The sequence below is a fragment of the Oryctolagus cuniculus genome, chromosome 7 (genome assembly GCF_964237555.1).
Source record: "Oryctolagus cuniculus chromosome 7, mOryCun1.1, whole genome shotgun sequence".
NCBI lineage: Eukaryota > Metazoa > Chordata > Mammalia > Lagomorpha > Leporidae > Oryctolagus > Oryctolagus cuniculus.
Window position 1 is genome coordinate 59,359,762 of NC_091438.1, and position 26,822 is coordinate 59,386,583.

At 39.2% G+C, this 26,822-nt stretch overlaps 1 protein-coding gene across 7 annotated transcripts in view; it reads left to right on the forward strand.

The window, feature by feature from the left end:
* The first annotated feature begins 1,385 nt into the window (after nucleotides 1-1,385).
* LRIF1 (ligand dependent nuclear receptor interacting factor 1) overlaps nucleotides 1,386-26,822 on the forward strand; it is a 30,872-nt gene continuing 5,435 nt past the window's right edge. For 2 of the 7 annotated variants that reach the window (XM_008264700.4, XM_008264706.4), the window contains exon 1: nucleotides 14,602-15,068. In XM_008264700.4, coding sequence (XP_008262922.1) covers nucleotides 15,001-15,068 — 68 coding nt within the window. In that variant the 5' untranslated portion in view covers nucleotides 14,602-15,000. Of the gene's footprint in view, nucleotides 1,485-4,142; nucleotides 4,267-14,601; nucleotides 15,069-26,822 lie in introns of those variants that run through there. The other 5 variants (XM_051856167.2, XM_008264701.4, XM_070077881.1 and 2 more) reach the window with 5 other exon arrangements.

Genomic DNA, 26,822 nt, shown 5'->3' on the forward strand with positions numbered 1-26,822 from the left:
CTGCTCCACTTCCCATCCAGCTCTTTGCTATGGCCTGGGAAACCACAGAGGATGGCCCAAGTGCTTTTTAAGAAAAGGTGTATTAAGCTCGTAATTTTGTATGTTCAAGTCCAAGATCAGGCAGCCCATTGATCTGGAGTCTTATGATGGCAGTGGCTTACAAGGTTGGAGTGCATGAATAGGAAGGATCACATGCTAAACGAGGGAGCAGAGAGAAACTGCAGGGGTCCAAACACAAGCTTTTAGCAGAACCCTCTTGTGAGAACTCAATAAACCACATGAGAACTCCCTTCCAAGGGCACCCCTTCCATCATGATTGAAGAGTCTCTGTACATGCTCCTCTTTGAGGTGGCATGTACCAATGCCATCTCACTAGTCCCTGTGATCAATTTCTGTTCACAATTGATCATAATGATAGGACTAAGAACCAAAGGGATCACATAAACAAGAATAGTGTCTGCAAATACTAGCTGACAGAATCAAAAAGGGAGAAAATGATCCAACATGGGAAGTGAGATACACAGCAGACCCATAGAATGGCAGATGTCCTAAACAGCACTCTGGCCTCAGAATCAGCCCTTAAGGCATGCGGATCCGGCTGAAATGCCCATGAGAGTATTTCAGGCATGGAAAGCCAAGACACTCTGCGGAAAAAAAAAAAAAAAAAAAAAAAACCTAAATGAAAGATCTCTGTGAGTGAGATCCCAGTGGAAAGAACAGGTCATCAAAGAAGGAGGTACCTTTCTCTGAAGGGAGGAGAGAACTTCCACTTTGACCATGGCCTTGTCTAAATATGATCAGAGTCAGTGAACTCAGGGGGCTTCCATAGCCTTGGCAGCTCATGACAAGAGCCTAGGGTGATTACTGATGCCATAAACAAGAGTGTCAATTTGTTAAGTCAACAACAGGAGTCACTGTGCACTTACTCCTCATGTAGGATCTTTGTCCTTAGTGTGCTGTACATTGAGATTTAATGCTATAACTAGTACTCAAACAGTATTTTTCACTTTATGTTTCTGTGTGGGAGCAAACTGTTGAAATCTTTACTTAATGTATGCTAAACTGATCTTCTGTATATAAAGAGAAATGAAAATGAATCTTGATGTGAATGGAAGGGGAGAGGGAGTGGGAAAGGGGAGGGTTGCGGGTGAGAGGGACGTTATGGGGGGGAAGCCATTGTAATCCATATTCTGTACTTTGGAAATTTATATTCATTAATAAAAGTTTGAAAGCAAAAAAAAAAAAAAAGGTTCTCAAAAATAGTACCACCTTAAACACCATGCCTTTAACTCATGGGCCTTTGGGAGATATTCAAACTAGTATCCAAACCATAGAATTCCATCTGTTACCTCCAAAGTTCCATTCCCATCTCACAATGCAAAATGTATTCATTCTATCCCCCAAGAATCCCAAAGCCTTAATGTTCCAGCACTGCTCAAAAGCCCAAGTCCAACATCTGAGACTCAAGACAAACTCCCTTGACTGTGAGTCCCTGTAAAACTTTTTAAAAAGTTACATACTTCTTTTTTTAAAAGATTTATTATTTATTTATTTGAAAGAGTTACAGAGAGAGAGGAGAGGCAGAGAGAGAGGGAGGTCTTCCATCAGCTGGTTCACTCCCCAGTTGGCTGCAAAAGCCAAAGCTGTGCCGATCCAAAGCCAGGAGCCAGGAGCTTCTTCTGGGTCTCACACGCAGGTGCAGGGGCCCAAGGCCAAGGACTTGGGCCATCTTCTACTGCTTTTCCTGGCCATAGCAGAGAGCTGGGTAGAAAGTGGGATGCCGGCGCCTCAGGCCAGGGCGTTAACCCACTGTGCCACAGCATCAGCCCCAAAAGTTACATACTTCTAAGATACAATGACAGGACAGGCAGAGGGTGTACATGTAATTTCCAATCAGACCAAAGCAAGAGACAAAGCAACATGGGGCAAACATTCAATATAAACTTCAGATCTAGTATCCAGGCACACCAGGGTGGAATATGAGCTCCCAAAGGTTTGGGCAGCCCAACCTCATAGAGGTAGAGAGAGAGAAGTGGGGAGAGAGGGGAAAGAGAGAGAGAGAGAGAGAGAGAGAGAGAGAGAGAGAGAGAGAGAGAAGAAGAAGAAGAAGGAGGAGGAGGAGGAGGAGGAGGAGGAGGAGGAGGAGGAGGAGGAGGGGAGGGGAGGGGAGGGGAGAGGGGAGGGGAGGGGAGAGGGTGGATAGGGGAGCGGAGGGCAGGGGAAGGGAGAGGAACAGAGAGGAATGGAGAGGAATGGAGAGGAGAGGAGATGAGATGAGATTTAGGGTTAGAACCAGAGAGCAGGAATGTAATCCAGCTGTTCTGCATGGTAGCCATCCCTATCACCTCCTAGAATCTGCACAGTCAGGAAGCTAGGGTCAGGAGCCAGAACCAAGAATTAAATGCAGGCATTCTAATGTGGGATGTAGGCATCTTAACCACCCCATCCCAGGCTTTCCTTTGGTAACTTGGTGAAAGAAATTGTGACCCCACAACTCTTGTATTCTCCTAGTCAGCAAAGTCAGTATCATGTGGATGATGCCAAAACCTGTTGGCAGCATGAGCTACACCTGGGCCCCACTGAACCATGCTGCAACTGTGGAATGCTTCACCCCCTGAATGTCCCCAAGGTGGTCTTGTACAAGCCTATGGAAATTTCACCAGGATTCCATGAAATGGGGCTTCTGACAACTGTGGGTGTTTTGGGGGGTTGCTGCATCAAAGATTTCTGGGATGTCCTCAAAACCCTTCTTCCAGTATTTTGCCGATTATCACATGGCTCCCATTTACTCTTTAGGAAGCAGTTTCTCCATCACTCTCCCGTTCAGAGTATGCTATTTCTTCTCTCCATCTTGGGACAGGCTGTAAATTTTCCAAATGTTTCTGATTTTCTCATTTTGCTCATGACTCTTACTGCAAGACTTACTAAAGCTGGCCAGTAACATCCATGGCTCAGTCCGGATCCTTTGCTCTTTTGAAATCTGTTCTGCCAAATAAATTATTCTATCATCATTAAGTCTGGCCTCCCACAAAGCCTCAGGGCATGGACACAATACAAACAGGTTCTTTTTGCCTCTGTACAACAAGAGTGGCCTTTCATCCAATGCCCAATAGAAACCTCATTTCCAGTTTAAAACCTTTTTGTCTTTGCTTGTTTATTTAAAAATTACTAGTAATAATTTTACATGTTTATGGGTTATAGTATGACATTTCAATACATTTATATAATATGCACCAATCAAACCAGGGTAATCAATATTTCCCCTTATCTGACATTGCTCTATAGTTATAGCCCTGGTGCTCCTTTCTTCTATTTATTCATAAAATATATACTAAGTTATTATGGAATATAGTGCTACTGTGTAACACCAGGAACTTATTCCTTCAATCTAACTCTGATATGATATCCTTCATTCAAACATTCTCCAGCCTTCCCTTCCCAGCCTCTAGTAATCAACATCCTGTGCAACTCTGACTTTCAAATAAATAAATAAATCTTAAAAAAAAGAGAGAACACACATGCGCGCACACACACACACACACACACACACACACAGATCATCCATTCCCCAAATGGCTGCAATGGTCAGGAATGGGCCAGGTTGAAACCAGGAGCCAGGAGCTTCATCTGAGTCTCCCACATGGGTGCAGGGGCTCAAGGACATGGGCCATCTTCTGCTGCTTTCCCAGGCACATTAACAGGGAGCTGCATTGGAAGTGGAGAAACCAGGGCTTGAATCGGTACCCATAAGGGATGCCAACATTGCAGGTGGAGGCTTTAAATACTGTGTCACAATACTGGCCCCCATGCCCATTTATTCACTGAATTGATTGTCATTTTGTTGTTGATTTTTAAATTCCTTATCTATATTCTGGATATTAATCCTTTGTCAGATAAATATCTTTCAAATAACTTATCCCATTCTGATGATTGTCACTTTACCCTGTTAATTGCTGTGCAGGAGCCACTTAGTTTAATGCAAGTTCATTTGTTTTTTTGCTTTTGTGACCTGTGATTTTGTGGTCTTAACCAGAAAACCACTGCCTATGCCACTACACTGAATTTCACTCCCTATAATTTCTTCTTATAGCTTCACAGTTTTGAGTCCTACACTTATATCTTTAATACATTTTAAGTTTAATTTTGTGCAGGGTGAAAGTAGGAGTGTGACTCTTTCATATGCAAAAGCATATATTCCGTTTTCCCAGTACAATTTGTTGAAGAAGCTCTTTTCTCCAGGATATGTCTTTAGCTCCTTTGTCAAAGGTAAGTTCATTAATTGCTTGGCTTTCTATTTCATTCCATTTTGTATAAATCTGTTTAATGCCAATGCCATACTATTTTGGTTACAATAGCTCTAGAGTATGTTTTGAAATCCAGAATTGTGATGCCTCCAGCTTTGCTCTTTTTGTTCAAGATTGCTTTGAATATTTAGTCTTTAGTGTTTCTATATGCATTTTAGGATTGTTTAATCTAGTTTGGTGAAGGATGCTATTGGTACTTTGGTGGGGATTACAATGAAGTCATAAGTCACTTTGGGTAATATAAACTTTTTAACAACATTAATTCTTCCAATTCATGAACACTGGGAGTTTTTCCATTTTTGTATCCCTGGGTCAATTTCTTTTTTTAAAAGATATAGTTTATTTATTTCAAAATCAGAATGACAGGCAGAAAGGGATCTTCCATCCACTAGTTCACTTCCCAGATGGCCACAGACTTCCAGGGCTGGGCCAAGCTGAAGCCAGGAGCCTGGAATTCCATCTGGGTCTCCCATGTGGGTGGCAGGAGCTCAAGAAATTGGGACATATTCTGCTGCTTTCCCAAGCACTTTAACAGGAAGCTGGACCAGAAGAAGAGCAGCTAGGCCTCAAACTGGTTTGATATGGGATGCCATTGTCACAGGCAGCAACTTAACTACTGCACCACAATGCCAACCACCTTGGTCAATTTCTTTCATAAATGTTTTTAATTTTCCTTGTAGAAATATTTCAGAGATTTGGTTAAATTTATTCCAAATTGAGCTGGGAACTCAATTTATGTGCAGCTATTGTGAGTGAGATTGCACTTATAATTTATTTCCCAAATAGTTCATTGTTGGTGTATAAAAATGGTATTGATTTTTGTTTGTTTGTTTATTGATTTTATATCCTGAAACTTTGCTGAATTCATTTATAAGTTCTTATAGTCTCTTGAAGAAATATTTCATTTCTTTCTATATATAGAAATTTCATCTGCAAACAGGAGTAGTTTGACTTCTTCCTTTCCTGTTTTCATGCCTTTATTTATTTATTTCTCTTGCCTAATTTCCCCAGCTAAAATTTGCAATAATATATTGAATAGAATGTTCTATGTGCTGATGAAAAAAATGTGTACTTTTCAGCTGTTGAATGGAATTTACTGTCGGTTTGTCAGGTTAATTTGGTTTAAGTGTCGTTAATGTTAATATTTGTTGAATTTTAGTTCAGGTGATCTGTCCATTGAAGAAAATAGGGTATTGAAGTTCCCCACTATTGTCATGTTGGAGCTTATCTATTCTTTTAAATTTAATAATGTTTGCTTTACAAAACTGGGGTGCTCAGGCATTAGGTATGCACACATTTAAAATTATCATATCTTATTGAATTAATCACTTTTTTGTTATATAGTAACTATATTCATCTCTAGAGTTTCTCTCTTCAAGCCTATTTGGTTTCTTACCAGTATGGATGCCCCTGCTTGGTTTTGGTTTCCATTTGTATTAAATACCTCATTCTATTCTTTCACTTTCAGGCTATATGTTTTTGGAATTTCTTCTAGGCAACATAGAATTGGGTCTTTTTCTCCATTAATCTAGTTTATATCTTTTAACTGGGGAACTTAGTCAATTTACAATCAAAGTTATTAATATGCTGGCTTTGGTCCTCTTGTTTTTACTTTATTATTTCATCTGTTTATTCACAATGTTTTCCTTTTTTTTTTTTTTTGACAGAGTGGATAGTGAGAGAGAGAGACAGAGAGAAAGGTCTTCCTTTTGCCATTGGTTCACCCTCCAATGGCCGCCGCGGCCGGCGCGCTGTGGCCGGCGCACTGCGCTGATCCGATGGCAGGAGCCAGGTGCTTCTCCTGGTCTCCCATGGGGTGCACTTGGGCTATACTCCACTGCCTTCCCGGGCCACAGCAGAGAGCTGGCCTGGAAGAGGGGCAACCGGGACAGAATCCGGCGCCCCGACCGGGACTAGAACCCGGTGTGCTGGCGCCACTGGGTGGAGGATTAGCCTATTGAGCCGCGGCGCCAGCCGCAATGTCTTCTTTTATTCATTTTTCCAAGTATATCTTTTTTCTATTCTATTATTATAGACATGACTATATTAATAAAGGTTTGTCTTATCTTATTTTTTATTTTTTTATAATGTAGTTTTGTCTTTCTCTTTGTGTCTTACATTAGATAGGGAAATTCCTTCTGTAGCATACAAAGTATTGCATTCTATTTTCTTAAATTTTTATTTATTTTACTTGAAATGTGGAGAGACAATGAGATATCACCCATCCAACGTTTCACCCCATAAATGCCCACAACCTCCAGGGTGGGGCCAAGCCAAGCCAGGAGCTGGGAACTCAATTTTGGTCTCCCATACAGGCAGGGATGCAACCACCTGAGCCATCAGTTGTTACCTCCCAGGGTACACATTAGCAGGAATCTAAACTGGAAGAAGAGGCAGGACTCAATCTCAGGACTCTAATATTGGATACAGGTGTCCTAGGAGGTGTCTTAACTGCTATGCCAAATTCCTGCCCCTACATTCTAACTTTGTTCTTTTGATGATTAAGACCCTTATTCAAGTTTGTTTGCTGAGTGCTGTTTTATAACTGTATCACTTTATCTTTTAGCTGACAAGATTTACATTATAATATGCTTTGATTTCCTTTTGGTCTCACAGTCATCCCACTCTCCATGCTGTATGGTCCAGAACATCACTGTGCATTAACACTTCCTATAATAGTGGGAATGCTCCTTTTAATGCATTGTTGAAAACAATAATCCCATATAGCTTTTGAGCACTTGAAATGTAAAAAATTGAGCTGATAATTTTCACTAACTTAAATAGCTAAATATGAATAGTCCCTAAAATACTGGCAGGCTCAAGTGTAGAATGTGAGTAATGGCTTATTATGAAAACATTTTACATGTCTTGAACCTCCTTCTCCTAAAGCAACAATAAAATATATCAAGATTTCTCTAAAATTTTTGGTTTTTCAAAAATTTGAGAGGCATAAAGAACATAACACATACAAGCACACACACACACACACACACACACAGAGAGAGAGAGAGAGAAGGGAAGAGAGAGAGACCCACATCCACTGGTTCACCCTCCATGATTCCCCAAATGCCCATAATGATTGCATAGATCTGCCAGAGCTGGGTACCAGGGACTCAATCTAGATCTCTCATGTAGTTAACAGGCATCCAATTATTTAAGCAATCATATACCACTTCCCAAGGCCTGCATCAGCGGAAATCTAAAATTAAGAGTAGGAACTGGATCCAGGCATCCCAGTATGGGACATGGACATTTAAACCTTAGAATCTAGGCCAAAAACCTACCCGTCTATCAATATCCTGATGACTACTTCCTACTGCTCTTGGACCATCTCTTGAATTTGTGTCTCCTAATTGCTTCCTTCAAAAGTGCTTAAAAAGAATCATTTTATTGTAAATTTCATGAAACCATGTATTTTAAAATACTCTCATATTTGAATAACAATTGGTTGAAGCCAAATAATCGGCCGATTTTTAAAACTAGAGGTCTTTTGCTTTAATATATTAAAACAAACTGCTTCAAATTTTAACTGAAAAGTGATCCCTGTTAGGAATTTGGAAAACATTATGCTGAGTGAAATAAGCCAATCCCAAAGGGACAAATCCCATATGTTCTCCCTGATCGGTGACAACTAACTGAGCACCAAAAAGGAAACCTGTTAAAGTGAAATGAACACTAGGAGAAACGGTGACTTGATCAGCCCTCACCCTGACTGTTGATGAGCAGCTTAATACGTTATCCATCTTAGTATTTTCTTTGTTTGTTCTACTTAATACTTTTGGTTGAATACTGTAATCAATACACAATTCTTCTTAAGTGCTGAAACTTAACTGAAAAGTGATCGCTGTTAAATATAAGAGTGGGAATAAGAGAGGGAAGAGATGTGCAATTCGGGACATGCTCAAGCTGACTTACCTCAAACGGTAGAGTTAGAAACATACCAGGGGATTCCAATTCAATCCCATCAAGGTGGCATGTACCAATGCCATCTCACTAGTCCCGGTGATCAATTTCTGTTCACAATTGCTCATAATGATAGGACTAAGAACCAAAGGGATCACATAAACAAGAATAGTGTCTGCAAATACTAGCTGACAGAATCAAAAAGGGAGAGAATGATCCAACATGGGAAGTGAGATACACAGCAGACCCATAGAATGGCAGATGTCCTAAACAGCACTCTGGCCTCAGAATCAGCCCTTAAGGCATGCGGATCCGGCTGAAATGCCCATGAGAGTATTTCAGGCATGGAAAGCCAAGACACTCTGGGGAAAAAAAAAAAAAAACCTAAATTAAAGATCTCTGCGAGTGAGATCCCAGTGGAAAGAACAGGTCATCAAAGAAGGAGGTACCTTTCTCTGAAGGGAGGAGAGAACTTCCACTTTGATCATGGCCTTGTCTAAATATGATCAGAGTCAGTGAACTCAGGGGGCTTCCATAGCCTTGGCAGCTCATGACAAGAGCCTAGGGTGATTACTGAGGCCATAAACAAGAGTGTCAATTTGTTAAGTCAACAACAGGAGTCACTGTGCACTTACTCCTCATGTAGGATCTCTGTCCTTAGTGTGCTGTACATTGAGATTTAATGCTATAACTAGTACTCAAACAGTATTTTTCACTTTATGTTTCTGTGTGGGAGCAAACTGTTGAAATCTTTACTTAATGTAGGCTAAACTGATCTTCTGTATATAAAGAGAAACGAAAATGAATCTTGATGTGAATGGAAGGGGAGAGGGAGTGGGAAAGGGGAGGGTTGCGGGTGAGAGGGACGTTATGGGGGGGAAGCCATTGTAATCCATAAGCTGTACTTTGGAAATTTATATTCATTAAATAAAAGTTAAAAAACACTGCTTCATTATCTTCTTTCTAACATTGCTACTAAGAATTACGGTGTGTCTGATTATTATCCCTTTCTAGGTGATATGCTGTTTTTGTCTGAAATATTACAATTTGTTTTTGCTTTTATATTATTTTAAAGATTTATTTTATTTGTGTATTTGAAAGGCAGAGCGAGAGCGAGAGCGAGAGAGAGAGAGAGAGTCTATCCATTGATTCATTCCACAAATGGCCACAATAGCCAGGTCTGGCTCAGGTCTAAGTGAGGAGTCAAGAATTCTAGCCTGGTCTCCCACATGCATGGCAGTGGGTACCATCATCTGCTGCCTTCCTAAGCACACATTAGCATGAAGTTGGATCACAAGTGGAGCAGCTGAGTCTCAAACCAGCACACTGATATGGGATGCCAGCATCCTAAGTGACAACCTGATATGAGTTGCCTGCTCCGTGCTTTCATATTGTTAACTTTCACCATACTTAACCTAAGCATGAGTTTTCTTTATCTTTCCAATTTGGCAGCATCACAGCCCCTTAAACTAAGTGTTTTTTTTTTTTTTTACTTTCTTTATCTCTGAGAATTTTTTTTCTGTTATTTGAGTGTTCCATATTTTTTTCTGGAATTTCTACTACCAAGACATCATTTTATTTTTTGCCTTTTTTATTTTTTGCCTTATTTTTAATATTCCCTATCTTTATATTCATTTTCACTGCCTTTTGGAATAGTTCTTCAAAAAGATCTTTCCATGACTAATTCATTCTTTGTCTTCATATCTTGCTTATCCACTATATATTCTATTTCATTAAAAACTTTTCATATTTGTGATTGTTTTTGCTTCAGATACTTGAATACCATCCTATTTTTTTTTAACAAATGGCCTATAACTTAAATCATTTACTTCATCTAACCCAATTATTCTGCTTCACATGGTATATGTTATTCAGTGTTTTGTTTTTCTTTCTAGAGTAACTGTACTCAATAAGCCTACTTGTTTTGGCCTATCAGCTCACAGTTACTCTCTCTCTCTCTCTCTCTCTCTCTTTTTTTTTTTTTGACAGGCAGAGTGGACAGTGAGAGAGAGAGAGACAGAGAGAAAGGTCTTCCTTTTTTTGGCGTTGGTTCACCCCACAATGGCTGCCGCGGCCGGCGCATCGCGGTGATCCAAAGCCAGGAGCCAGGTGCTTTTCCTGGTCTCCCATGTGGGTGCAGGGCCCAAGCACTTGGGCCATCCTCCTCTGCACTCCCGGGCCATAGCAGAGAGCTGACCTGGAAGAGGGGCAACCGGGACAGAATCCGGTGCCCCGACTGGGACTAGAACCCGGTGTGCCGGCGCTGCAAGGTGGAGGATTAGCCTATTGAGCCACGGCACCGGCCTCAGAGTTTCTCTTGAGGGTAACCCCTACCCTGCCTTAAAACATGTTAGAGAAAGGAAGTAATTTAAGCCTTAGCCTGCCTTACTCAATGAATTTAGAAGACAATGTAAATGTGCTAAGGATACCAAAGAACCGTTGCTGTTTATGCCAACTGAATTCCACTTCACAAGGAAATTTCCCTGGTTAAGTTTTAAATATAAATTTTGGGCAAGATTGCATTGAGATAAGGCATGTACCTATTTGGAATGCACTATCCCTGACAGTTTTTTTGGATGGGTAGAAGAAAATAAGGAAGGATAGCAGTTGGATCTCAGCATCTTTAATATAATGGAATGTGTTTTTCTTCTGGAAATAGAAAAACACTAATGATGGAAAACGTGTGGTGAATGGAAAAGAGCCTGAAGTTTTGTTTTGAACATATTTCATTTAAAATATCCAAATAGTTCTCAATAATTCATCTTGACATCAATGTACAGATCTAAGAGAAGAAATAATGGGGATATAAATTTGAGTTGCATAGACAGTAAAGTATACAAAATTTACAATCAGAAAATCTATATTTGAATTCTGGCTCCACTACTCACAAATATGACCTCTGGAAAACTATCTACTCTCTCTGGGTAGTTTATTCATATGTATGAGTTCTTTACTAGTTGTTAGGAGTAATTGACTTAATGTATTAAAACACAAAGGACAGTGTCTGGAAGTATTACATACGAGATTGTTAGAGCAATGGTGTGTATAGACAGTAGTTTAGGCCAAGAGAATGGATGCAGTTCTTAGAGAAACAGTGAAGTTTGAAAAAATAAGATCAGTGAGGAACTCTAATTCAATGACTAAAAAGGGAAGACTAAATAATCAAAAGAGACTGAGGAGTTATAAACAAAATGGCAGGAGGGACTCATAAAACTAGACTATCCAGGGCATCAGGAGTGAGGAAATAATGGTGCTGAGAAAATATTTTGAATGAGTGTGCGATAAATAGCATCAATTGCAATAAACAGTGTTTGAGTGGTTCAAGGAGCGCAAGATATGCTTTGATGTATGTCTAAGAACTGCCTTTAGGAATGAAGGTTTTATTTTCCCAGCTGCTGGGAGTGCTGCCAACAAACATGCCTCAGCTATCAGCTTCCTTGAAAATTGCCCTGGCTAAAGACATCTTGTTGCATAAGATCATAAAGCTTTCCTTGGCAAAGGCTGCAACTATTTGCTGATTATCATGGAGCATCAAGGCTAATCCTTCTCACCCCACTGGTGAAAACTTTACTTCTTTCTTAGTTTGGAGTTCCATGTGGAACAGTCTAACGCCTTTGTTGAGACTGGGCATCACAGCTTAACTTCTCCCTCTGTCTAAATTTGCTTCCTTTCTTTTCTTTCCCTGGATATCTATCTCTAATAAACTTCCTGCATACCAAAAATCTATCCTAAGAGTCCGCTTCCAAAGGGACCCAAACTGATACTAATATTTCTTTATAGAATCTGGTGATGGGTAAGATGAGAAACTAGACTGCAAAAGGTAAGACAAGAATTGTGACAAAATGGAACAAGGAAGAATGGGAAATTCTTTCAAGTAATTTTGTTTTCACAGATAGGATATCCCAGACTGAGCATTATTGCCCACCACTCTGCTCCCTCTTTAGTATGGGAGATATTTGACTGAACGATAAGCAATACTTGTAGATGTGGATTCTGTATAGTTGAAGCTAACCTTTAACACAGAGTGAATAAGTTAGAAAGTCTTGTTTCATGTGAACGTATTTGGAAGGTCTTTAATCAGCATTACTTCATTAAGGAGTTAGGAGAATGTAACTTGCATTTTTAAAGACCCAAAATCTTTAAATTGGCTATTTTGGTGTCATCACCCTATATTTGAACAGTGTGAACCGATTTACATGGAAACTCCCATACCTGATAGAAATGGACCTTCAAAAGCACTCCTCTCACACCTAATCCAGGTAAAGCTGAACAAGAATTTTTATCCATTCACCATCCCGAAGCCATTTTTCAGATAGCGACTTAACAGCAGGAATTAAGAGGCTTCTGAATAGCAGGCTCATAGAATCACAATTGCTTTAAATAGCACTCTGACCTCAGAATCAGTCCTTAAGTCATTCTGGTCTGCATACAGTCCTACAGACTTACCTCTAAGGGTACAGCCTAAAAACTTGGCATGGGACACCAAACCCATAAAAATAGGTAGCATAAATACCACCTTAACTGTTAAAATGATGATATTAAATGTTAAATCAACATACAGGTAGGTTTAAGTGTAAAAGTGATCATATAAATAACATAAAGTGCCTGGTAATAAAAATAGAATTAAAAAGGAAGGAAAGTCCAATATGGGAAGCAGTCCACACAGCAGACTCCTAGAATGACATTCACCATAAATATCACTCTGACATCAGAACCAGCCCTTAAGGCTTTCTGGTCTGGCAGAAAGGCCTGTGAGAGCATTTCAGGGATGAAAAGCCATGACTCTGTGGCAAAAATATCCTACACGGAGGATCTCTGTGGAAAGCAAGGGTCATGTACTCAAGAATGTACTCTTCTCTAAAGGGAGAACATCCACTTTGCTTATGCCCATGTCCAAATACCAATGGAGTCACAAAAGGCTTCCATAGCCTTGGTAGCCCATGGCAGGAACCTCGGGTGATCACTGACGTCATTAATGAGTGTTAATTATTCAAGGAACAACAGAAGTCACTGTGCACTTACACCCCATGTAGTACCTCCATCCTTAATGAGTTGTACTATGAGAATCAACTGCAAATTTTGTTCCCAAACTGTACTCATATGTCATGTGTGTGTGTGGGTGCAAACTGTTGAAATCTGTGCTTAACATGGAGTTGGTCCTCTGTATATAAAATCAAACTAAAAATAAGTGTTTCAGGCATGGAAAGCCAAGACAGTGTGGCAAAAAAAAAAAAAAAAATGTCTTACATGAAGGACCTCAGTGGGTGAGACTCTATTGGAAAGAAGTGGACATCACACTTTTCAATGAAGGAAGGAGAGAACTTCCACTCTGCTTATGGCTTTGTCTAAATACTGACAGAGTTTGTGGATTCAAAAGGCTTCCATAGCCTAGGCAGCTCAAGAGCATCAGGTGATCACTGCCGTCACACTTAAGAATGTTAATTGTTAACAACAGGAGTCACTGTGCACTAACTCCCCATGCATGACTCTATCCTCAAAGAGCTATATGATGTCTAAGTTCCCACAAAGGATGCTTCATTCTTGGGTACTTCTTTAAAGGTAATTAAGTTTCAAAAAAAAAAAAAGTGAAATTAACTTCAAGATGCAATGACTTTGAATAGCCCTTGTCTCCTCTGGTGAGGAACAGTATTTTTTTGTTTTCCCTGCAAAGTGTGGAACTCTTTGAATAGAGTTGATCTTCTGTGTATAAAGTTAATTGAAGATGGATTTTAGTGGAGAATGGGGCTGGGAATAGGAGAGGGAGGAAGAGAAGGAGTGGGCGTGTGGGTTGGGGGAATGGGTATGCTGGGAGGAAACACTATATTCCTAAAGTTCTATTTATGAAATGTACGGTTTGTATTCCTTAAATAAAAGGTTTCTTTGGATGGGGGAGACAAAAAGAGATACTTTTGAAAATGTTTTCCCTATACATAAAAACAAAGTAGCTAAAAAAGTTTACCTAGAGAACGAAACTTTTAGAGAATTCGGGAATTAAGTGTATGACACTAAGTTTTGACTGAGACAAGAATGTTGGGGTAGAAGCAAGGGTTAACAGACTTCGAAGCAAAGCTTCAAAAAGAGGAACAAGGGACATTCAGAGACTGGCGATAATGTATCACTATCAACAAGCATACGACGACTGCAAAACAGCCCGCTGCCGTTCCTTAAGGCTGTGGTGGAGCAGGAACATTACACCAGCGGCGAACACAACGGCAGAAAATTTACTACTGACCCCGGAAGCATTTTATTTCGCGTAGGTGTTTGAAGAACTTTCTTTCGCGATTCGTTCCTTGATCCGGAAGAAGAGAGCAATATCACTTGCGATTGGGTCGTCCTAGGAGGGCGGAGCTCCCGCGAGCCAGTCACGTTGGCGACCGGACGTGACGACAGCGGAAGGCTCTCTCCGCTCGAAGCTCGGTGGGCGGGGTCGGCAGAGCTAAGCGGGCGGCAGTCTTCTCCCCTGAGTCAGCCTTGCTGGGGGCGGCGCCATGAGGGGCACGCCTCTCGCGCCCGCTCCGGCTGGCTCGGGAGCGCTGTCAGCGGCTCGGGGGGGCGGAGCCTAGGGCAGACTCGCAGCGCCGAGCGCGCGCCGTCACCGCCGGGAGTCTTCCGGCTTCTGGGTGGATTCGCATCCTCTCAAGAGGCTGTGGTCGCCCTCCGTTTCTCGTGGAACCCTCTCTGCCAGGCAACTTCTTGAGCCCAACATTCTCGCTCTAGTTCTCGCCCTTCCGAGAACCTCGGCCCCACACGCCCCCATTTCCCTGGATGCGCTGCCCCCTCCCACCCCTCAAAAATGTCCAATAATCTCCGGAGGGTCGTGCTCAAACCCGCTGAGGAGAATTCAGGCAACGCCTCACATTGGTAAGTACCGCGTCCGAAACCGCCGCACGCCCGCCGCGTCTCCTAGCAGGACGTGAGGCGGCCTCCGTTTCCTGACGCTCCGCGGTGGCGAGAGGAGTCGGGCCCCCAGGGTGCGCCACCCCGGCGGGACGCCCGGCGTTAGAGTCCTCGGCGCGGGCGCCTCTCGGAAGCGCAAAACCTCCTCCGAGTCTGACGCAGTCGCAGGACTCCGGCGTCTCAAGTTTCATAGGCGGACCGAGTAGATCTCCACGGGAGCGGAAAACCAACATGGCCGGCCGACGCCGCCTTTTTTTTTTTTTTTTTTTTTTTCCTCCAAATGACCAAAACCTTCTGGAAGATTCTCGTGCGTAGGCAGAAAAACACGCAGGAATCGGCGCGACTTAGTACAAGCCTGGTGGCGCTGGACCTTCAAAGAAAGTAGCCACGTTTTTCTAGCGCTAGTGAGCAAAGACGTTAAGATTGAAGAGAAATGTTCTAGAAAAGGGGAAGTGAATATTTTAAAATTTCTAGTAGCCTTCTATCGAAGAGAGAAGAGTGGAAACATAAATTCTTGTGTGGAGGTAGCCCTGTCGAACAGCAGGTGTAATGAGAGTGCCAGCTCATTGGAAGGCTCCATAGAGGAACTTGTGTTTGACGGAAGGCGATCCCAGTATTACGTAGAAAGACAACTTTTCTTACAAATTTATAAAATCGGTTATCAGTACCTGGAGAATTTTTCCAACAGCTTGAATTAATCAAGATGAAGTAAAGTATTAGCGGAGGCAGAGTATTTTGTATTCTTAATGGTCAGTGGACGTTTTTATAGGTGTTGAGAGAACTGTTAATGGGTCTGCAGAAAGAAATGAATAGAACATGGAAATTCAAGATGCGAAACTTAGGAGATTTGTGTTTGAAGAAAATCAGGCTACTCAAGTTAACCCTAGTTTTGCCAGGTATTTGTGAGGGGAAAAAATTGCCAGTCTAAATAATAGCGCCTAAAGATATTTTTAAGGATTAAAAGAATGAATACGTATAAAGCACTTCGTGCGGAAAAAGGACTATTTCAGTGTTAGCTATTAATACTGTAAGTGCACAATTTTAGTTCCGTACGCATTTTAGCTCAGGAAGTAGATTTTCTTTAATTACCAATAGATAGAAAACCTGATTGCCTAAAGAAGTAATTGGCGATTCTTCAGAAGAATGCACGGTGTTATAAAAGGAAAGGATCACTAATAGCAGTGTGCTAAAACAATACTGAAGAACCCACAAGAGAGAACCATTGAATTGCAAATCGTGCAAAAAGCCAGCTTTTGTGTTCATGTTTTTGGTTTTTGTATGTTTTTTTTTTTTTTTTTTTATTGTGATGAAGTTTGGGGGAAGAGGCAGAGATAGTGCACTGCATAAAAACGAAGGGTAGAGTTTTGGGGGTCGTTTAATTTTTCCTTTTTTTAAAATATTGTGATGAAGTTTTGGGGGAAGAGGCAAAGATAGTGCGATGTATAAAAACGAAGGGTAGGATTTTTGGGGGGAGTTTAATTTTTCCTACCTTGTTTTACTCTGCGTATTTGATGACATGTAACAATGTGATTCACAGGTGATTAGTTTTAGGATTGTGTTCTTTCCCACTGTCATAAATAAGATGAGCTATAATGAAGGTATTTATGGGTACTTTAACTCTTACACAGTTGGTGGTGCGTTTGGTTATTTTGGGATACTTTAAAAATGACTAATTGAATTATGTTTTGGTTACATTCATAGTCCCTTCAAGTTCATTAAGTCATTTATTCATGCATTGTTTTCATGATCTATAACTCATTGATTCATGCGTTGTAACTCATTGATTCTTGCGTTGTTGGTTATCTTTAAGGGCATTTATTTCTTTAAATCACTGAAGTTTTACTTCATGTATTTGGAATATTTACCAGATACCTTTCTGAAGCTGCTTCACGTTTTCGTTATTGGGTGCATCTTTGGGTCTGATCAGTTTTGTAAATAACAACCTGTATGACCTCCTAATATAGTTTTGTAAATAGTGTGATTAAGGGCATCTCTTTTATTTTATTGAAAACTTTTTTTCTTATTTTGCTTAATACTTTTGATGGTACTAAATGATTTACTTTCTTTATAACTGAAAGTGACTAATATATAGAATGTTTATTATTTGAAGTATCAGATTCATCAGCATAAAATCTAATCCTCAAAAAAATGAAAAATCTGGAAGATAATTGTGGTAGTATGCATTTGGTTTATTTAGAATTACATTGAGTGCTTTCTGTGTACATGATAGACTGCTATATAGGGAGATTGAAGAGTGGGATATGGGATATTCCCATGACAGACTTTATGATAGTGGGTTAGGGGTTAAGCTGCTACTTGTGATGCCGGCATCCCATATCGGAGTGCAGTTTGAGTCCCAGCTGCTCTGCTTCCAGAACAGCTTCCTACTAACGTGCTTGGGAAAGCAGCAGAAGATGGCCCAAGTACTTGGGACCCTGCAAGTTGTGTGGGAGACCATGATGAAATTTCTGGTTGCTGACTTTGGCTTGGCCCAGACCTGGCTGTTGAGGCCATTTGGGAGTGAACCAGCGGATTAAAGATCTCTGTCTCTTTCTCTTTCTTGCTGTGCCTTTCAAATAAATCAATCGATCTTTTTTAAAATTAGGTCAAGCCTTACAATGAGGAGTGATGTTTTATTTATGAAAACATTGTGCCACAAGGTGCTGTGAGGGCATGTAAGAAGGGAGTTGCAGGAAAGGTCTCAGGAACAGCTGTTGGGAAACAAGTTATCCGGTTAAAGGTGACTGTAGGATATATCCAAGCAGAGGGGATTAGTAAATAAAGCACAAGTATAGTTTATTAATAATTGGTATTTATTGCTTGAATCTGTAGTACAAGCAGTATAAGTAGATGGCTTTTTTTTTGACAGAATTATAGACAGAGAGAGACAGAGAAAGGTCTTCCTTCTGATGGTTCACTCCCCAAATGGCTGCTATGGCTGGCGCTGTGCCAATCTGAGGCCAGGAGCCAGGTGCTTCTTCCTGGTCTTCCATGAGGGTGCAGGAGCCCAAACACTTGGGCCATCCTCCACTGCCCTCCCGGGCCACAGCAGAGAGCTGGACTGGAAGAGGAGCAACTGGGACTAGAACCTGGTGCCTATATAGGATGCAGGTGCGGCAGGCAGAGGATTAACCAAGTAAGCCACGGTGCCGGCCCCCAGGTAGATGGCTCTTAAGGGTTTGGCTTGCCTTGCTAAAGAGATTAAACTTTATCTATTAGAGTTTGTTGAGAGGATTTTTAAGAAAAAGACTGACATGGTCAGATGGGCATTTTAGGTAAGTGATGGCACTGTGGGTTTGTGGATATAAGATACACATAAAAGGTTTCTATTTCATATGTCTTTTCAGAGATTTGAGGGCCTGAACTAGCTGGTGTATAGGTTGGATTCAGAGAAATACGTAAAGAGAAAATGGCTAGACCTTGTTAGTGAATTTGCAAGAAAGATAAGTTATGCCAGCTTTCTGGGGTGTGAGGTATTAGAAAGTTAATTGAAATGAAGAAGCAATCCGATATTTGAATCTGAAACTTAGGGTTAGAGTTGAAAATAGAGATTTAGCACTCATTAGCTTAGAGGTATTATAATAAAAGCCAGTGATTATACATCCCACAGAAATATTTATTAGCATGTCTTTTGAGTGGTAGTTGTTTTCTATCCTTTCTTAACCCTTTATTTTCAAAGCTAAATTCGGTATGCCTGATTAGGGTGTTTGGTTTGGTTAGAAGGTTGTCAGTTTGGTGTGTATTTAGCTGTATACAATGTAAATTTTTGTATCTATAGTTTTGTGATTTGTGTGAGTGTGTATGAGAGAAATGCACATAGCATATAGGCTAAATGAAATCTGTTACTAATCTCAGTTTATGCATTTGAATTATTTGAGCCCTGTTTTTGTGTGGCTGTACTAAAGTAAACACAAAATGTGGGTAAGATTGCTAAAGAGGAGCCTGTGAATAAGTTGTTTTATATTTTTTAAACCTTTGTTTTTTCGATACAAAATGGAAATGGCAATATCCACCTTACTGGGTGACTAAGTAGAGTTTGAGTTAGTGAACTGTTACATATCCCCTATTATATGTCTAATATATAGTATATATTATTGTATAAATTACTATGTACTTATGTTAATATATGTATATAAAGTTAAATCATAAGTATTATGATTGAAAAGGGTTTTGTAGTACTGAAAAATATTTTGCAAAAATACCAACAAAATTTTCACATGCCTCCAAAGTTTTTACCTTTTCATTTCTAATATGTGAATACTGTGTGTCAATATTAGGATAGTTAAACATGTCAGAAATTACTTGTTGTTATTAGTATATTACTGAAGTTCTCATTATATTTTCCAAAGACCTTCCTTGAGTCATTTCCTTATTCTTGGGGACCAATTGCTTGTTTTAATGGAAGGTGATAATATCATACTCTCAGGCAGTTATTTTCTTTTCTTTTCATAGCATGCCCTATTTTTCCCATATAACAAATGAAGAAATTTAAAGAGGTTTTTAAAGAATTTAAAGAGGTTTTAAAGGATTTAAAGAGGTTAAGGAAATTTTTCAAAATCATTGAGTGGAAGAGCCAGGACTAAAAGCTCATATTTATAATATATTCCTCTTGTTTCTGTTAAAATAATAAAATTATTATTTTTCCAGTAAGCGTGCAATCTTTATGGTATATTCTTTTCTTTTTTGAAGTCTTAGATTATGTTAATTTTTCTAGTTGGTTCAAAATAATGAGCATGTTGATGATTCTTTTTATGTGACCATACAAAAAGCATGGGATGCAGATTTGGATGCAGATGGTATTGGACAGCAGACTATAGGCTTTAAAAAAAAAAAAAAAACTTTGTGGGGTTTTTGTTAGTTGTTCTCTTAAGTGGAAGGTTGCCACAGATCTAAAAAAAAAATGAGTATTTGATTCAAGGAGTATGTGTTTCATTCTGATTTGTCATTCTGATTAACTTTTATATTTGTTTAATTTTTAGAACTCATCCCTTTTTGTTGCCAGAAAACTATGGATAATTTTTATTATCATTGCCTATAGGATTTAATTGAACCAACATTGTTGTAATGTTGAATTGCTGTATTAGATGCAGAGGCTGTATATATGAATAGATTAACTTACCTGTAAGGAATTTGTGGTCTCTGGCAGATTATGTGAATCTCTACTGATATAGTCACATGTAAGAAGGTATATTTTCCTTCTCCTTTTAGAGGAGAAATAGAGAAGAGGAGTGGAAAAAACAGTGATTATATTTGCAAATAGTTCGTACAATATTCACAAAGATTTTTTGGCAAAGCAGAAATATAGAGGCCATGTAATGTAATATGTAAAGTTTCAGAAGTCTGTAATTTGTTTGAATACCATGTCAATAAAAACATTGTTAATTCTACACAAATAACTACAAAGGCATGGAGTCTTCTGTGTTGAACCCTCTGATTTGTTAGGGAGATGTTACTGGCAAATGAAATACATAAGTAAACTAAGGGAGACTAAACAATAGGAAGCATTGATAGAGTTCACTTGAAATAGCAATGGGAAAGAACTGCATCATTTCTTGTGTAAGATTTTTGAAGATCTACTCTTCTTAGTATTAGAGGAACAATTGCAAAATAAACTATATAATCTTTCACTTTAAGGACTTTCAGTCTACTGGCAAAAATACTTTTTTTAAAAAAATTAATAGATCAAAGGCAATAAAGAAGTCATTATGCATAACTCCCAGCTGTAGTGGCACCAGTGGGATTGCTTTAGGGATTCCAAGTTGGAATAAATTAATGTGAGTTTAAATGAAAGGCACATCTTTTATAGAGAAGATGGAATTTGAGCATCATTTTATATTGTTGAAGGAAAATGCTTTAATTAAATAATGCACATGTCATATTCCTGAATAACAAAGGAAACTTATAAGAACAGAGAGTTCATGTTGAGAAGTTACAGGTGATACTGTTGGAGCTAGATTGTAGATGATTTCTTTCTTTCTTTTTTTTTTTTTTTTTTTTCTTAAAGCCTTATTTATTTGAAAGGCAGAGAGAGAGACAGAGCTTCCCATTCACTGGTTCACTTTGCAAAATGCCCACAACAGCAGGGCTGGGGAGAGGCAGAAGCCAGGAGCCAGAACTCAAACTAGGTCTCCCATGTAGGTGGGAGGGACCCAAGTACTAAAGCTATCACTTTCTGCCCACCATGCTTAACATTAGCAGGAACCTGGAATTGGAAGCAGAGCTGGGACTTGAATCCAGGCACTCCAGCATGGGATGCAGGCATCCCAGGCATTGTCCTAACTGCCTCACCAAACACCCAACTACTATTGATAATTTTCACATCCAACTGAATTGCCAGTGATGAATATTGAAACTTTTGGCAAGGAGGCAACAGGATGAAGACATGCCTGAGATAATTCCAAGTCAACAGTAGCTGCAATCAGAAAAATCAGTTTACATCAGAGTGAAACATAAGTGCTAGATATAAGGTGATGAGGGCTAAACTAGATGGTGGAAGTCACAGTGGTTAAAAAAAGTATAGGCAAGTTCTGTTGAAAAAAATTTAGACTTGGTGATTCAGTGTACATTTATTGAATTTTTACCTTTTGTAAGTATGTATACAAGATGCTGCAGTGAATGTAAAGTTCAAAAGTGGTATAAAAATAAGAGATGACTAGATGGTTTGAGACATATGTAAGTGGGAAAATAGTAATGCCACATGGTTGGAAAGTAGGATAGAGCTAGTTTTCAATAAAGGTTAACTTGTTGAAGTTAAAACGTGAAAATGCTTGGTAAAACATCACAGAAACGTAACTGAAGTTAATATTGGGATATGGTAACCTCTAATAAATCAAAGATAACACTGTAGGGGTCATTATTGCAAAGGAGATAGCTGAGGAAAATAGTTGAACCCATCCTAATTTTATGCTCTCTAAGGAAGACTGTCTTGAAGTATGAAAAGTAGGTCAATAACTGTACTTTGAGGGAATAGTCATAGTTGGATACTTATGTAAAAAATTGTAAAAGGAAGCATTAAGAAAGTCAAAAGATGGGGCAGGTGTTTGGTTTGGCAGTTAAGATGCCCATATCACCTATTGGAGTGCTTGGGTTCGGGTCCTGGCTCTTGCTCAAATAAGTGGGTCCTTGTCACTGTGTGGGACACTTGGATACTGGCTTCAGATTGGCTCAGCCCCTGTATGCATTTGGGGAGAGAACCAGCATATGGGAGATAAGGCTCATTCATATTCATTCTCTCTCTCCCTCCCTTTCCCTTTTCCTCTTCCTCTCTCTCTGTCTCTTTCCCTGTCTGCTTTTCAAACGAATAATTTTTTGAAAGTGGAAAGAAACCAAGATAGTTCATAGTAGACACCATGAAAGGGAAGAGGTTCATTATGAAGGGATCATGCAGCAGAGAGCATGCAGAGAATGAAGGTAAAGGTTAACTTGAGAACATATCTGATAATCTTTGAGAATGAGATTTTAGGGGGACTGCGAAAGACAGTGGAATCATCAAGACAGTTTTCTGGAATGTCAGTTCTTAATTCTGACTTATTAACACCATCTACCAACTTCCTGTTACTGAACTTGGCACCTAGCCCACAATCTTCTAATTCTGCGTGACTTCAACATCTATATAGATAATTTCTCTGTCATCTGGTCTTTCAGTACAAAGACCTTTTTTTCCAGTGATCTTACTCTCCAGTCAAAGTCATCCACTTAACATAGTCTTTGTGATCAGATGAAATTGATGCATTTATGAAATTACTGATTCTCGCTTATTTAAATACTAGCACAACAAATACTTGTTTTTCAATTTTAATGTATCTGAGAGACAAAGAGTGAGCTTCCACATAGTGTCACATCTAAATGTCCTCAAGAGCCAGGGCTTGGCAAGGTCAAACCCAGAAGCTAGGAACTTATTCTAGGTCTCCCATGTGGGTGGCAGGGACTCAACTACTGAACCGCTGCTTGCACTCTCAGTGGGTACACATTAACAGGAGGCTGTAATCGGGGTCAGATGCAAGCATGCCAACTGGTGTCTTAAATGCTAGGCCAAATGCCCATCCCAGTGACTATTCAGGATTTTCATCTGACCCTCCTGTCTAATAATCCCTTTTTTTCTCTCTCTTAGCCTTTTATTCTCTGGTTTTTCTCTCCTCCAACTGTAGATTCCATGTTTCCTCATGTTAATAGCTCATCAATGCCTTAAATTGTTTTTCTCTTGATTTTTATTGTACCCTTTTGAAGCCATCCCATCCCTGGATGAACTCAGGGCCTGTTAAGAGAAGGAAAATTTCACAAACACATACTTTGGTACCGCTATAACTTCATATCACTTCCTGTCTCTCTGAGCCATCAGTACTACCTGGCAACACTAATATTTTCTGTGATTAACTTATCCTTTGACAAAGATTGTTTCAAAGCTTTGATTCCCCTCAGAGTTATGTTTTTTCTTATTCTTAGCACATGATGTCCTTTTTCACAAAATAAAAGCCATTAAAGCATAATTAGAATTTTCTGACATCAAAGCTTTAAGCTTGCCTGCAAGCACATCTAACCTTTCTTCCTTTAAGATTCAGTCCCTCCACCTGTCTTCTGTGTCCCATTTCCTACTTCCCATTGAATGTGCCTCTTTTCTCCTTCATTACCAATTTCTTCCTCATAACTGGCTCACATGAGTATTTACATATGCTCCAGTTCATCTAACCTTAAAAAATGAAATTAAATAGAAAAAGACCCTTCTTTGACTGTATTTCTTCTCTGGATACTTACCATTCTTTCTCTTTTAATTCTCATTCCACTTGGCCTCTCAGAAACTTTTAACAAAATTATCCAGGTTTCTTCCAGTTCTTTCTTCTTTTGTCTTCATTGCATCAGAAGCAATGGTTTTCTTTCTACTTCTCTAATGATATTGGGAAGTCACTGAAATGTTTTAAGCAGGGAAGCACCATCTTTAGTGTGCTGAATGAACCAAAAGGGAGAGGGTCTCACAAAGGAAAGCAGACCAGTTATGAAACTACTGTAGTAAACCAGAGATGGTATTTGCTTGTATTAGAGGTGATAATTGATTTGGAAAGATTTGAACAGATCAAAGGAAATTTGAGAGGTAATATTAACAGTTTTCTATGGATTAGATAGATGGAGTGAGAAAGCAGGATTTACCTGCTGTGGCTTAGACAACTGCGATAGTTGATCCCATGTACCAAAGAATAAAATCCTGGAGTAGGAGGAATTTTGGATGTTAGGCTGGGCAGAGATATTCTGCACATGTTGAATCTTAGGAACCTTTGAGATTCTGAATGGAAATGTGGAGGGAGAAGTTGGATAAAACACGACTGAATCTCAAAGCAGCTGCAGGTAGAAATACTGGAATGGTTCATATGCAAGTGGCAATTTAACTGAAGTCATTCATGTAAAGGAAACTATTTAGGGAAAAAGTTCTAAGCTTTGGGTATTGCACTTGAAGATTGATTCAGATAGAGTAAGTTGGCAAAGAAGAATGAAAATGTCCTATTTAGCAGTTCTAGGGAAGAGAATTAGAGGTTCTGGGCTTTGCTGTAAATGAGGAGCCAGCAAACATTTTCTGTAAAGGGCCATTTAGCAAAAAATTTTGGCTTTGTGATTGCTATGACCTCTGCTGTAGGTATTCAATTCTGCCATCATGGTATAAAAGTAACCCTGTACAAAAAATTAAAAAATGAATGTGACTATGTGCTCATAAAACTATAAATACAAAAATATAATTTCCTGTAGTAAATCATTATTATTTTGATTTTTTCAAACCATTTAAAATATAAAATCCATTCTGAGTTTGTGGGCTGCTCCAAGATAAAGAGGGCCATTTTTAGGTTACTGACATTTTTAGCCTTACTCAGCCTTGGTATCTGAACCATGACAGATACTCAGTACATTTTTACATAGTGAATTAATGTTAAATAATTTATCCTTATTTGTGCTTTTAGAGGGGATAGGGCTGTGATGGAGGTGGGTTTCTTCTCTTCAAACCCTCTTAGGAAGAATTGATACTTGGAGGGGATGGATCATGTTTTTCTTTATAATTTAACTTTCAGTTTACTAAAAGGTAGCATAACATTTTGATAAACTATCCAGTTTCAGAACAGTGTTAAATTTCTAAGGATGCAGTGATGTTATTGATTGCAGAAAGGTAAAACTAAGTTCTAGCATTTCCTAGAATACATAGACTTTCGGGCATTGATTTTTTATTAATAACTGAGGATTTTAAGAACATCCCTGTGGAGAGTAAAACAAATATCTACACTTTTGAGAATCCTTATTTTCATTATTATTTGCCCTTGAAATTTTTTCTTTATTTAATCTTACTGATTTAAGAGCATAGTGATTCTGTGGAACATGGACTCTACTCAGATTGCTAGAATTTAGCATGAGAGATGGCCTGTAGACAAGAAAACAAGCATATTGATACATGAAGATGATCTGTGATATGTAACATGAAGGAAATTAACAGTTATAACATTACAGAATAATTATAAAGGAGGGGCAGGGATAGTTAAGATATTCAGATAATGTTACCTCAGGAAGTTATCATTTATGCTGAGACTTGAGTCATATAAAGAGTTCGATGGAGAAGTACCTGGATAGAGTGATAGCATGTGTGATGGCAGTGAATCCCATGAGTGTTAGATATTCTCCAGGGATTGAAAGATGTTTTAGGTGTAAATAACTGAAGATGTCTACATTCAGGTAGTCCTCAAATAGTTGGCCTTACAGAGATTAAAATATCCTGTTTTTTTTTTTTCTAAAAAATATGACAGTCTATACAAAAAATAGCTCATATGCATTGAGATTAAAACTGGCTAGGTCAGGGCCAGCGCTGTGGCACAGCAGGTTAAAGCCCTGACCGGAAGCACCGGCATCCCATATGGTCACTGGTTCTAGTCCCGGCTGCTCCACATCCGATCCAGCTGTCTGCTATGGCCTGGGAAAGCAGTGGAAGATGGCCCAACTCCTTGGGCCCCTGTACCCACATGAGAGATCAGGAAGAAGCTCCTGGCTCCTGGCTTCAAATTGGTGAAGCTCTGGCTTTTGTGGCCATCTGGGGAGTGAACCAGCGGATGGAAGACCTTTCTCTCTGTTTCTACCACTCTCTGTAACTCTGTCTTTCAAATAAATGAAAATAATCTTAAAAAAAAAAAAAAAACTGGCTAGGTTAAAACAAATGATTTCCAGTCTATTCTACTTTCCTTGAAAATTACTAAGCTCAAAGTGCCATGTATAGATAAATAATTGATAATAAACTAATGTAAATAATTGTTATACTAAAGACTATTTAGCATCAAACCTCAAATGTGCTGAAACAGTAATCAAAGTAGAAAATGGTTCCTTCATGAATAACTCAGTTAAGACTACAGTACAAAAATCCCAAATTCTCAAGTTTCACTGTAAGATGTCTTAAGAATAAAAAAGAAAGTTTACAGTAGAAATTGTGTGAATCATTGTCAGGTAGAAAAAGGTCTTGAAAGCCAAAAAGAGTGACAGAAATAGAATGAGAGTAGTATAGGAATCCTGATTAGGGTAAAGGAAGAGGGCCAGACAAAATAACTCAAGAAAAGGAGAGCACATTAGTAGTTTAAGGATGTCTAGTCTAGTAGCATTATTTTACATGGGGTTAAAACTTTAGACGTCTCTGCTTTTAGTTTTGGGAATATATGGTGGTATTCATTTTATTTTTAAATTTTTTATTGACATACACAAGTATTT